The following is a 14,170-nucleotide window of genomic DNA, read 5'->3' on the forward strand; positions in this document are numbered from 1 at the left end:
TAATAAACGTCTCATCTATTCCATACCCTCCCAATAGAAACAGAATTTACAATTTCCAACTTTACAGCTGTCGATGCACGTGCATCTTAATGCTTGAGTAGAGGCAGATTTAAGAAGCAAATAGGCATCTACAATCTCGTGGTCTATCTGGCTCATCAAATCATTTTTGGATAGTAGTTAATGTCAAGAATTTCAAATATTATCATTGTTGATAACGTCTTTTGCTGTGTGTATTTCTATCTATTATTACTAACCCGATTCCATGCAGCAACACTTGTTTCTTTAAATGTGTGCTACTGCACCTTTTTTTTTATAGGAACTAAAATATAATTTCAATTCTTGCTGATTTCTTCTTTAGATGTTCTTCGCAAATGGGAATTGTTAATAATCTGCTTGACCATCACCAGCAATGTTTTTTCAGTGTTACGATTGATGAACAGTATGCCATTTTATACTTTGAGATCTGTAGCCCCATTCGTAGTTTAAATACCACCCCAAATGTTTCCTTTGCCCATGCAAGTAGGAGCTTAAATGCTTTTTTCAAACGGAAAATTATTATTTTTTCCCCAGAGGCATGCCTCTTCTCTGTCCGTAAGTCTATTAAGAGGTAACTTTTCTTTGCATGCAGCATACAGTTAAGACCAAGATGTAGCCTCTTTAACATTCGTCTTAGTTTATTTATTTTCAGTTGTTCAAGGAAGGCGGTGTAGGAAATAAAATGCGAGCCCAAATAAATGATGAGCCTATCTTGATCTCACCTCACACTATGTGCATTCCACTGCCTGAGCACCCTTTCTACACGAAAAACCGAGAGTTGTTTTCTAACAGTTGAATGCTTCCACAATATCTAACTCTTGTTAAAAAGGACTAAAGTAAATGCAAAGATTGCAGTGGGGTACTCGTGTAATGTTGGGTGTATGTTGACTCCCTCAATAGGTTTGTTCATATCTGGTATACGAAAGTTAAATAGAGTGGAATCCAACTCGCACCCAATGCTTTAATCAATTAATTATTGGAATTACCTTGGAATAATATTTCCCAATCAAACTTTTACCCATTTAGCATTATGTAAACATTTACTTATGTTAAGCTGTCACTGACATTTCAAAATGTACATTTATCCGGCAGTAAAGTTCTCTTAACACAATTGAATGTTTCCTCAACAAGGCTCCAGTATATATATATAGTTCTCCTGCACTTTTTTTGCTGAGGAGGATAAGCCTGTCAGTATGACACATTTTATTGCTTAGGCTACCCTGGATGTAAATTTGGCTACTGAGATTTGGCCCACAGGTTTTGTTGTATATTCCAAGAGCGAGCATTATCTTTATCATCTTGTGTCTTAACAAGGAGTCACCTTTGTGTATTATTTGAAGGTCGATGCTTCCTTTGGGGTATTATATTTAGTTCTTGATACCACGTATGAACTATTCTGTCCTGTTGTGAGACACATTTATAAGTTTTCTGTCCAGATCTGTAAACCACCTCTATTATATTGTATTCCTCAAGTGTATTGTGTCAATAGCGAAAACCGAAACCGAATTAGTGCAGGATGGATTGGTGGTGAGTGAGTGGGTGGATGGCAAATAAATGGTTGGATGGTGAATGATTAGTGAATTTTGATGGTATGGTGTCTGTTGAGTGGATTGTAAATGATGACGGTGGTGATCGGACATTAAAGCCACATTGCCGCTTCAGTTCACAGCAATCACCCTTTGTTGCACAACGAGAGGGCAAGTTCTTTTTCCAATCATTTACAAAGTTAGAAAGAATGAAGTGAGTAACAGTGAATGGCGATACCTGTGATGAACACCACTAATGAAGTTGATAACCAATTACTGCCACATATTTTCATAATGACAAAAACAGAAGTTGTAATAATTTGTGACTTCTGTAAGATGTAGTGGACAGTAATTGGCACGAGACACCTGCAGTGTTTGAAACAAAACAGAGACTGGGATCCTTTTAGGGGAGTTCAGTACTGAATTGTAAACTGTACAAAAATATTCGGTAGGAGCTCCTTTACTGATATGCTTCCCAGAGTCCTCATTGAGAATTCAAAAGGATGTGCTGATGCCTGAGAAACCCCTATAGATATACCTAAAGGGATATTAATTCCTTTCACTGCACAGTACTAGAGGTGCTCTGTTCACTTATTATTATGATAACAAACATTCCTAACGTTTTACTCTTGAAACATTTCAGCTTGGAAGTCTCTTTTCATGTTACTGCTCAACCATAGTCACCCAGACAATATGGGACAACTACCTTCAGCAAGCCGATCCTTTCTTCATCTACTTTCTAATGCTCATTATACTAGTCAACACAAAGTGAGTGCACGGTTCTCCTTTTTCACTATATATTAAGATGCAGAAATGTATTCAGGAACTCCATTCACCAATTTTTGTTTGCTTTTAGAGACGGTATTCTGGCACAAGAATCAGACAGCAAAGAAGACATTATGAGTGGGTATACATTTACAAAAGACTCTAGTGTTTGCATTTATGTTTTGCTCTCATGAAAGCAATATCATATTGTCCCTGTTGGATAAGGTGCTCAGTAAACATTAAATGGCAGTCTTGGTGCATTCAGTAGTAGCCAAAGGTCAGGCGTCTCTGTTGCTAGACACGTTGGTTTGTACAGAATGAAAGGCTAGCCGTTATCCACCTGCACCAAGCCTTCCTTACCTGATGAACTAAGCTTCTACATGATCCCTTTGTGTTTAGCTAAGAGGATGCTGGCAACGTCACTTATACAAAATGTGATATCTTTCTTGACTGCTTTTGAATTTGTCTACTGCAATCTGCAGTCCCTAGCAAAACAAATTTAGAGATTTGTCCTTAGTCAACTTACTGGTGTTCTATAAACTCAGGGACTTATAGACCTTATGCAGGGCTTATGTGAAAATCGGTATGTGCAGATACCCAAAGTTTTACATAGGAACCCACTGCTGAGTTTGCTGAATACCAAGGCTTTCTAGCTGTCATTTAACCTAATGATTCTCTCTCCTTTCCCCTCACCAAAATTCCTGTCTCTCTACCTCACTCTTACGGGTCTTCCTCTATGCCTCAATCTATCCTATGATGAAAAATAATTTCTGCTTTCCAAAAAGTGAGTACTGGTGCCCACCACCTGTAGTGACCGGTACAAATCAAATGCTGGCCCAAGTAACCTTACCAGTGTGGGTTGATTTAAAGGGTATAGATGGCAACCTTGACCTGGATATATTGGCTCTTTGAACTATTGGTGGCTTTCAACACCAGTCACCACCTAACCCATGTTCTCCACCCTCAGACCTAGGGATTCAGGGCTCTACACAAATGGTTTACATACTTCTCAAACTGCTCACACAGCAGACAAGTAGCTCCCTTGTCTTTAAAACCTTCTGAGTAACTTTGGGGGTGCCTCAGGGTTAAGTGCCCTCTTCACTTCTGTTTATGGTTTAAATTACTTCCTTCCACTATTTCACATGATTCCCTCTATAAGTCTGACATGCCACAACATGCCCCCCCACACACTCACTCACTCACTCTTCTTCTCTCTCTCTTCCTTCCAACAGCACATTCTAAAGAGGAACTTGAGAAGCATTGTGTTAACATATTTTGTCTCAATTCAGAATAGTATAGTAAACCAGTATTTTAGTTAGCTACAGAGAACTGCGAAAGGTGCGCTTTGAAAGATGAGAGCAATTTGTACATGCAGTACTGAAAAAGCAAGGACTGGGCAATATCCCAGACAGCTTAGGTGTACAGGAATTGGATACATTTCCTCAGAGCAGCAGCCACTAATGAAAGACTGTGCCATGTTTTATTTTTCATCTAAGCTAATGCTTTTCTAATGCTTACTTCTAATAGTGCTAATCATTGCTTGCCATTTTAAAACAAAAAACAAAAAAAGAGGCTAACCTTCAATAAAGATTTATAGTGCACTATTTTTCTGATCACTATCTTCTCAGAATTAAGTCGGATGGCTCACCTAGCGAAAAACAAAAACAATCCTGCTAGTGTCTCGAGCATGTCTGATGCAGTCCCCAGACTGGCGTGGCCTGTGAATTAGCCTGGAGTGGGCAGGGAGATCCTTTCTATCTTCCCAACTCTGCTGGCCCAGTGGCTTTCCCTAAATGTGCAGGGGCCATTGTGACTTCTAAGGGCCACATCTTTGAGAGTATTAACTCCCGTTCTAAAATTGGAGATGTGTGTCTGGTACTAATCATATTACCTCCATTGGAAGAGAAGGGGAAAACTTTTCCACTCCAAGGTTTGTCAAAAATAACAGATCAATAGGAAGTCCCCGTAATTGACTGTTGGCTAATGCTAGAGTCTAAGTCATGGCTGCTTCTGTAAACATACCCTTATTGTTTGAGCTGCTGAAACATTTCCGTTGCAGTTCCCTTTTTTGGGCTATTTGGGGTATCCATATTAAATCTGCATCCGTTTTTTCCAACATCATGACAATTCTAAAGGGTACACATGGTTTGTGGATTTCCCTGGAGGGACCAAGTAAAAAGCATTTATTTTTGTAAAGAATTAGGGGGAAAAGTACCCCGCAAAAAAAGTGTCTGTTGGTTTCCCCAAATGCCACCAACAAAAGGTTTGCTTTGCTAAAATGACCATCTTCCGAGCTTTAGGAGCATGCAGAGCTGTATCAAAAACAATATTTTACCACAGTTTTGGCATCTTTCTAAGAGGTAGCTCGTTTTTCCTGTTTTTTGTGCTTTTCAACTTATTTCCGGTTTGTGATGGAAGCAGGTATGAAAACCATGGGTGATGCCAGAAAGGTGTACATTTCTGAAAATTAAGCTAGACTCTAAATTCAGTAAGGGGTCGTTTAGGTAGATCCTGCAGGCTTTTCCCAAAGAAACTAACTGTTGAAATAACAAAATGTGAAAACTGAATAGGAAAAACAGCCATTTGTGACGTTTTAATCTGTAACTTTTTGCACAATGGCAGATTCACAAAAACACTACACTAGTATTTGGTTGTGGAGATATTTAGATGAGGTTTTAGGTTCTCCAGGAAGCGGAGGTACACCGAGCCAACAAATGAGCTGCACCTTAAAATGGTTTTTCATTGAGTATCATACACAGAGCAGTTAGCATATAAAGAGTGACAAGTGGGTATGAAGGAAACCTTTTTTATTTCTGAAATGTACACTAGATGCAGAGTTTAGAAGCAGCTACCATATGATTCAAGAGGGCAATTTGCAAAATGTCTTCTTTTTTACACAGAGAACATTTGGTAGGCACAAATGGAAAGAAATCCAATTGTTAATAACAAAAGTTCCAGTAATCTGTGTTACCACACGTCTCCCGATAAACATAGTACCCCACTTGTATAGCTGGGTCTAGCACCTGCAAGAAAATGCACTCCAAAATGCAACCTGGAGGCATCCTATTTTTTTAAAATTTTATGAACAAGTTTTATTAATTTTTCGGGCAAAAGAGAGTAAACAATGCAAGAAAAAAAAGAAAGAAAATAGGAAAGCTCCCAGGTTGTTGTCCCAATTCCATCTGAACCCTCTGCCCCTCCCTGATTGTTTATTAGGCAATATGATTTGACAAAGAGTCTACTGCTGAGGTCAGCCCATAAAACTCCCACTATTTGCCCCAGATCTTCAGAAATGTTTTAGGACATCCGTGTACAGGATAGACCGGCTCTTCCTGTTGCCCATGCCACTGCTTTAATTTCGGAGGAAAAGACTGATTCCAGGTTTGAGCTATGTCTCTTTTGGCCACCAGGGTTCCCAGTCCAATCAACACCCTGTCTCTTATAGATCCACCCAGTCCATCTATTACACCCAGCAGTGCCAGTGTCTGAGCCAATTGTAAGGGGATCCCTAAAACAGTTGAGAGGGTAGTTTCCACCCGGGACCATTACTGGGATATCGGGAAACACAGCAAACCATATGAAAGAAGAACAGGCAATGGGGACACCTGGGGTCGGGCAGGATCTTTGCTTGGCCCCATCTTTGAGGGGTCATGTAGGTCTGGTGTAGGTAGTGTAACTGAAGCAGACAGTCTGGCAGAAATCGCCAGCTCCCTGGGAGCCATACAGACGTCACGCCACTCAGTCTTGTTCAGCTCTCATAGCCAGACCTTCCATTTCCCACGTAAGGCATCTAGGCACCCAGGTGCATTATTCATTAGAGCTCGGTATATTTGGCAAATTCCTCTCTTGTCCAAACTACCCATCAATAGGCGGGCTTCTAGGGGATTAAAGTCTGGAAGGTCTTGTAAGTCAGAGTGGTATGCACGAGGGCCGTGATCTATTGGTGGAACTAAATGGAGGAAAGAGCACTGTTCCTGAAGGTCCGCAAATGCATGGTGACGCCACATCAAATGTCACCTAATGTGGAGATCCCACGTGTTGAACCCTTGGAGCCTCAACAATTGCAATAGTCATTGGCTTCCCTATAGGAGAGTTTGACCCTTCAAACACCCGTGTCCGCCCATAAAGCGAAATGCTCTTCTCCACAGTAGGAAAACTACCCTCCTGACTTACAGAATGGTTGTGGGGAGGGGACGACCATATAAAAAGTGCATCACCCCTTGAAGTCCAATGTGAGATAGCTCTAATTGGTATGCTGGGTTGTCCCTGCTGCCTGACAGTGGGGGTGGCCAGTGGTAGAGGCCTATATCCACGGCCTAGCCCACCTTTGTACACCAATCAATGACATGTATCCTGTGCTATCCAGGGCGGCTGTGGCAGAGGAAAGAGCGAAGGAGTGATGTCACCTCAGTACACCAAGTGTTTGGGATAAGAGTGGAAAGCTCTGCAGTGTGTAAAGAAAGCTGGCAGAATCATCATTTTAATTAATGCAACTGTGCCTAACAAGTTTAGTGGGAGGTCCCACCAAGCTGTGAGACTGGCTTTTGTACTAGGTGAAAGTGGGGTTAGGTTTAGAGCCCTTGTGAGTTCCAGTACTGTTGCAATGTGTACCCCCTGATATTTAAAGTTGAGATGCCAAATATATGGCTACCCTTGCTCCAGGTGGTCAACTTGATGTCGCCCCTACAGAGGAACCAGGAGTGATTTCTCCATATTGAGATGAAACCTGTAGGCCTCCTCGAATCAGTTGGCATTTCTAAAGGATGGGGACCGGAGGTCGCTGTGTTAGCGAGGTATAAAAGGATGTTGTCCGCATGTAGTGCAATCCTGTCATCCGTGCCCCCACCCCCAAATGCCAGCCTATGAATTGTGCATTGCATCTAATCACACATGCTAGGGTTTCAATGGTGAGGACAAAGAGTACTTGGGAGAGGGGGCAGCCCTGCTGGGTGCCGTTTCCTATAGGAAATGTGTTGGACAACACCCCATTAATTCTAACTTTGGCCATCGGATGGGCATAAAGGAAGGGAAACTGTCACACGGAAACAGGTCTCAAAGCCTAGTTGGTGCAAAACCGCCTCAAGATAGCTCCACTTCACAGTGTTGAATGCTTTTTGAAATCAACAGTTAACGGAGCTCCAGTTTGGCATAAAGCTGCATTGATCTGGGTGTATAAGAGAGGTGAGGACCAATTGAAATCGGGATGCTAGGATCTCAGCATATATCTTCACCTCATATGGAGGTGGGGCGGTAGGACCCACAGTCCAGTGACGGTGGAGAGGTTTTAAGAATGACAATTGTTGCCTGTTCCAGATGTCTGGGAAAGGAACCCTTATCCACAGCCTCTGCGTAAAGTGTGAGCAGGTTAGGGATGAATTTGGAGTAGTATTCCAGGAAAACCCACTAGGGCCTGGAGCTTTTCCGGGTTTTAAATTGCTTATGGCTGCATGAATTTTGTCACCTGCCACTGGCTCCTCCAGTGCCTTCCGGTGGATTGGAGTCATCGAGGGAAGCAGTATCTCCCTAAGGAGTGGTTGCGCAGTCTCGATGATGAGTCCCGGATTAAATGCATATAATCATTGTTAATAGGCATTAAAGGCTGCCGCAGTATCGGGAGCTGAGGAGAATACCATACCTGCCAGGTCCCTTACCCCGGGGACAAAGCGTGAGGCAATGTCTCAGGTCTTGAGCCAGTATAGGAGTGAGCCATTTTTTCCCCAGTGTTCATATACAGGTCATCAGCAACAGCGCACTTCACATGTGACTAATTAGCACAGGGTGGTTCTCTTGAGGATAAGTTGGTGTGCAAGTGTTTCAGTACCAGTTCGAGTGATCTCAGACTCCCCAGCTAGTATACAGGCTTCTAAGTCTGTGATGTGTCGCTGTCTGTTTTCGTCTTTTTCTGTGTTTTAAGTAGCCTTTTGTCCATCCCCAAATGGTCAGCTTACACGCTGCTTGGAAGTGTACCAGGGCTGCGAACTGACCCAGAGTTAGTTTTGAATTTAAGAGACATCCTATCTTGCACAGTGAAATCCATGTTTTTCTTACAACCTGGGTAGCTGTGGATTTTGGGTCTGAGCTCACCTGCCACCCAGGAAAACCTACCACACACAGATATTTCAGTGAACTGTAACTTGGGGTGTCCAGAGGTGAGTGATTTCTGTTGTTTGTCCACGGTGTTTTTACACAGAAGCCCTTGCAAAACTCAAACTGTGCATAATGACACACATTTTCCTCTCACTTCTTTGAGGGAAAGTTATTGAATCTGCAGGGAGCCACAAATCACCTAACACTCAGTGTTCCTTGACATAGCCTCATAAAAATGGTACCTCACATATGTGGGTTTGCGTAGCCAAAACAGGAAAAGCCCAAAACACAACATCGACAGATCACATTTTTCCATCTCAAAACTAGCCTTTTTTTTATGTTTGTGGCTGCAGCATTTGGGCTCTAGCTCATCCGGCATCCAGGAGAGCCTAGCAAACCTGTAATTTCTGAAACCTTAACACCTGGGCTAGTCCACTTGGCATGACTTGCATGGCTCTCACAGGTTTTTTTTTTTTTTTTTTTTAATCAGATGTCCTTGCAAATGTCACACTTTGGCTAAAAACACACATTTTCGTCACATTTCTGTAACAAAGTTCTGGTCTCTGGAGGGAGCCCCAAATTTCCTACTATTTACTATTTCCCCCAGGTTTCACGATACAAAAAATGGTTTCTGATGGATACAACTACCTGTGGATTCCTCACCTCATGAATACTCCCATGGCGCCAGCATTCTACGGAAATCTTCTTACTAGTCTCTGCACGTCGACGAGGACGTCACTGTCTCGCACGCGACGCCGTCTGACGTCATACAGGCAATAAGAGGTCCTCGACGACGTGCGGACGTCAGTTCCCTTTTTTCCATGCATTCGAAACGGTTATCTTCGAGGGAGCAACTGTTACTCTTGCGGTTACAGTGTATATCTTGCTGCGTACTCTTTCTCTGTGGAAATAATGTCGCAGAGAAAGTCTGGATTTAAGCCTTGTCGTGAGTGTGGAGGCAAGATGTCGGTGACGGATCCTCATTCCGATTGCCTTTGGTGTTTGAGCTCCGACCACGACGTCTCGACTTGTGATTCGTGTCAGCACATGAATCCGAAGGCCATTAAAGAACGCGAGGCGAAGCTGTTTATGGCCAAGTCAAAGGAGAAGCATCACAAGAAAAAGTCTTCTCCAAGACATCGGCGTCATCGAGACTCCCGGCGCCGTAGAGAATCTCGGCGTCATTCAAGGGAGGCTCGTTCCAGGTCTCCGGATCGGCGCCGGAGGACATGGGAGGTCAGCCCCACGGTGACGCCGCATCCTTCGACGCCGTTGCTCTCTCCGACGTCTCCAACTTCGCCTGGACAGGCGTCGGTGATTGAGGTATTGGAGCCTCAGGTGTTTTCTCCGGCGCAGACGCCGAGGCCGGCGTCGGGGTCGCCTCCGAGTCAGGCACCCCAGTATCCGGCTTTTCCCACCCCTGGAGCCGATAGTTCCGCATTCTTGAATGCGATGTATGCCATCTTCCAACAGATGGCTCCAGGGGGTGCTCCGGCTGGGCCTTTGGCCTTTTCTTTGGGTGATCCTGCGCCTCTTCGGCCGGCACCCTTTATGCCCTTTCTCCCGTTTGGGAACGTGGGCTCGGCGCCAGTGTCGGCGCCGGTGGCCGCTCCGATGGCTTCGGAGGGATTGGCCCCAGGGATTTCCATCCCGTCGACGTCGAGATTTCGGCCTGTGACTCCGGTGGGTCCATCCGTTTCATCTGCTCTTCAGTCGGCGCCGAAGTTACCTGTGGCGCCGGATGCGGCGTCGGTGGCTTCGGAAGATCGGCGCCGATCTCCGACTTCGGCGGAGGTGTTGTCGACTCCGCGGATTGAGCAACGACTGCATTCAAGGAGGCGTGCTCTCCGGGTACTAGAGGAGCAGGAGTACCAACGAGCCCTAGAGGAAGGAGAGCTAGAGGACTCGGGTGATGGGCTGCGTGGACTGGAGTCGGCCAGTGGGCTGGACACTTCCCCTGAGTGGGACCTTTCGTCCCCGGGGGAATATACCGAGGAAGCTGCTTCCTTTCATACAGTGGTACGGAAGGCAGCTAGTTTTTTGGACCTGCCTTTGCCGGTGGTGGAGGCGAAACAAAACCTTTTGACAGAGGTGTTGCATCCGGCCTCAGCCGCGGCGGAGCCTCTATTACCTTTTAATGACGCTCTGCTGGATCCGGTTTTAGAGGTGTGGAAGAAGCCGGCATCTTCCCCAGCAGTTCACAGAGCCGTGGCCAGGAGGTATCGGACGGCTCCAACTGATCCTGGTTTCCTATCTAGGCACCCTACGCCGGAGAGCTTGGTTGTGCAGGCCTCCTGTTCGTCCAAATCAGCGCCTGGTTCTTTCCCGACGGTGCCTGGGGACAGAGACTCAAAAAAGCTAGAGGCGCAGTCGAAGAAGATTTTTTCGTCCTGCAGTCTGGCGTTAAAAGCCACTAATGCGACCTGTATCCTGGGGAGGTATATTCATGCTCTGATGGATGACATCTCCTCTTCGTTTACAGAGCTTCCCCAGGGTCTTTTGGATCTTGTCTCTGATGCCCAGGCTGCTGCGACCCAAATTATCCAGACGGGACTGGATACCACCGACTCGGTAGCCAGAGCAATGGGCACAACTGTGGTGGAAAGGAGACAGGCCTGGCTACGTAACTCGGGCTTTTCGGCAGATGTACAGTCCACATTGTTGGATCTCCCGTTTGATGGGGACAAACTGTTTGGGGCTAAGGCTAATTCGGCCTTGGAACGTTTTAAGGAGAGCAGGGCCACGGCTAAGTCGTTGGGACTCCAAGCTCCTTCTTCCACGGCCTCTTCCAGATTCTTCAGGAGGTTTCGTGGATTTGGGCGTGGCTCTTCCTCCTCTTCCTTTCGGGGAAGATATCAGCAACCTGCCTCTTCCCATCCCTATAGATCTTTTAGGGGGAGGGGTAGGGTCCGCACCAGGGGAGCCTCTCAGCAGCACTCTGCCTCTTCCTCATCCTCTGGCGGGGTGCAGCAGGGGAAGCAGCCTTAGGCTTCCACCATTTCCCACTCACTCCTCTCCTGTAGGGGGAAGATTACAGCATTTTCTCACCAAATGGGAGACTGTTACGTCGGACACTTGGGTTCTCAGTGTTGTGGGAAAAGGCTACACCCTTCCCTTTCGGGAGTTTCCGCCCCTCATCCCGCCCCGCCCTTCGTATTGTTCACAAGAACACCTCCTGTTGCTAGAACAGGAGGTAGAAGTCCTCCTTTTAAAGGGCGCGGTGGAGTTGGTCCCGGAGCAGGAAAGGGGTCAAGGAGTTTACTCAAGGTATTTCCTGATTCCCAAGAAGGATGGTCGTTTGAGACCAATTCTGGACCTGAGGATCTTGAATTGGTTCCTCAAGCAGGAAAAGTTCAAGATGCTGACCCTAGCACAGGTGCTTTTGGCGTTGAACATGGAAGACTGGATGGTGTCTGTCGACTTGCAGGATGCTTACTTTCATATCCCGATACTCAAGTCACACAGGAAGTATCTCCGGTTTGTGGTGGGATCGCAACACTACCAGTTTGCGGTCCTTCCGTTTGGTCTTACTTCAGCACCTCGAGTCTTCACGAAGGTGATGTCGGTGGTTGCGGCAGAGCTCAGAAGGAAGGGGATAGCAGTATTCCCTTACTTGGACGATTGGTTGATCAAAGCCAAGTCCCCGGAGCTTGTGTTGCGTCATCTGCAGTCAACAACCCAGTTGTTGTTCGACCTGGGCTTTTCGGTGAACGAGCCCAAATCTCACCTGGAGCCCTCTCAGCGCCTCCTGTTCATAGGGGCAGTACTGGATACGACATTGGGTCGGGCCTTTCCTCCGCCTCAGCGGATTCAAGATATTCAGGATTTGGTTCCAATGTTTCGAAATGGAGCGGTAGTTCCAGTCCTCAAGGTCCTTCGTCTGCTCGGTCTTTTTGCCTCCTGCATTCTGTTGGTCACGCATGCTCGCTGGCACATGAGGGCTCTTCAGTGGTGCCTCCGAAGGCAGTGGTCTCAACACAGAGGGGATCTAGAGGGTACTGTCAAGATCTCCAGAGATGCTGCTGTGGATTTGAAGTGGTGGATTGCAAGCAACAATCTTTCACAAGGAAAACCGTTCCAGCAGTCGCCACCAGTGGCCACAGTCATAACGGATGCTTCCACTCTAGGGTGGGGAGCTCATCTGGGGGATCTGGAGATCAAAGGTCTTTGGTCTCCAGAGGAACAGATTTTTCACATCAATCTGTTAGAGTTACGGGCTGTACGTCTGGCTCTCAAGGCCTTCCTCCCTTCCCTTCGTGGTCAGTCGGTACAGGTCCTAACGGACAATACTACCACGATGTGGTACATAAACAAGCAGGGAGGAGTGGGGTCGTACCTTCTCTGCAGAGAAGCTCTTCGACTATGGTCCTGGGCAAAGGACCATCGGATTTGCTTGATAGCAAACCATCTGGCCGGAGTCTTGAACGTGCGTGCGGACAGTCTCAGTCGCCACTTCTCGGCAGACCACGAGTGGCGTCTCCATCCAGATCAAGTCCGTTTAATCTTCCAGAAGTGGGGGTTTCCTCGGGTAGATCTGTTCGCCACTCGAGAGAACGCGCATTGTCCGTTGTTCTGCAGCCTTCAGTATCCGATGCAGGAAGCATTGGGGGACGCGTTTCAAATGACCTGGTGCGGCCAGTTGCTTTACGCGTTTCCTCCCATACCCTTGATTCCTCGAGTATTGAGGAAGATTCGCCAAGACCGGGCTCTAGTAATCGTAATAGCTCCGGATTGGCCAAGGAGGGTGTGGTACTCCGACCTTCTCCAACTCTCAACGTGCCCGCCGCTCCGTCTCCCTTTCAGGGCAGACCTCCTCTCGCAGTCGCAGGGGCAGGTTCTACACCCCAACCTCCAGAGTCTGCACCTACATGCCTGGAGATTGAACGGGGCAACCTGAGTTCCTTCTCTCTCCCGCCTGAGGTAGTGGATGTTATATTAGCGGCCAGGCGACACTCCACTAAATCTATCTACGCTAATAGGTGGTCTAAATTTGTTGCGTGGTGTGGAGAGAGGCAGATTGATCCTTTACAAGCTCATCTATCGGACGTTTTGTCTTTTGCTCTATCTCTGGCGCAGAAAGGTTGTGCAGTGGCTACCATTAAAGGTTATTTATCGGCCTTGTCAGCCTTCATATGTCTTCCAGACCAACCATCTTTATTTAAATCCCCTATTGTTATCAGATTCTTGAAAGGCCTTCTAAATCAATATCCTCCAAAGCCATTCGTTATGCCGCAATGGGATTTGTCCTTAGTCCTGACTTTCCTTATGGGGTCCCCTTTTGAACCTATGCATTCTTGCCCCTTGAGGTATTTGTTTTTAAAAACAGTCTTCCTGATAGCTATAACATCAGCAAGGAGAGTGAGTGAGTTGCAGGCCTTATCAGTAAAACCCCCTTATACAACTTTTTATGGGGATAAGGTGGTGTTGAGGACCAAGGCTGCTTTCCTCCCGAAGGTTGTTTCACCCTTCCATTTGGCTCAGGCAATTACTTTGTCCACGTTCTATCCTCCGCCTCATCCTTATAAAGAGGAAGAAAGACTGCACCGTCTGGATCCAAAGAGAGCGTTGAGCTTCTTTATCGATAGAACAAAGGATTTCAGGCTGGAGGATCAGCTGTTTATTGGATACGTGGGCAAGAGGAGAGGAAAGGCAGTCCACAAGAGAACACTATCCAGGTGGGTTGTTCTTTGCATTAAAATATGTTACTCTTTGGCAAAGAAGGATCTTTGGGAACCTCAAAGGTGGGGTGACATGCA

At 46.2% G+C, this 14,170-nt stretch overlaps 1 protein-coding gene across 4 annotated transcripts in view; it reads left to right on the top strand.

The window, feature by feature from the left end:
- Positions 1–14,170, top strand: part of TBC1D23 (TBC1 domain family member 23) — a 552,903-nt gene that overhangs the window by 140,049 nt on the left and 398,684 nt on the right. For all 4 annotated transcript variants that reach the window (XM_069204869.1, XM_069204866.1, XM_069204868.1 and 1 more), the window contains exons 6-7: positions 2,206–2,330; positions 2,419–2,465. In XM_069204869.1, the coding sequence (XP_069060970.1) occupies positions 2,206–2,330; positions 2,419–2,465 (172 nt within the window). The remainder of the gene's footprint in view (positions 1–2,205; positions 2,331–2,418; positions 2,466–14,170) is intronic.

This window comes from Pleurodeles waltl, chromosome 8 (assembly GCF_031143425.1).
Source record: "Pleurodeles waltl isolate 20211129_DDA chromosome 8, aPleWal1.hap1.20221129, whole genome shotgun sequence".
NCBI classification, from domain to species: domain Eukaryota; kingdom Metazoa; phylum Chordata; class Amphibia; order Caudata; family Salamandridae; genus Pleurodeles; species Pleurodeles waltl.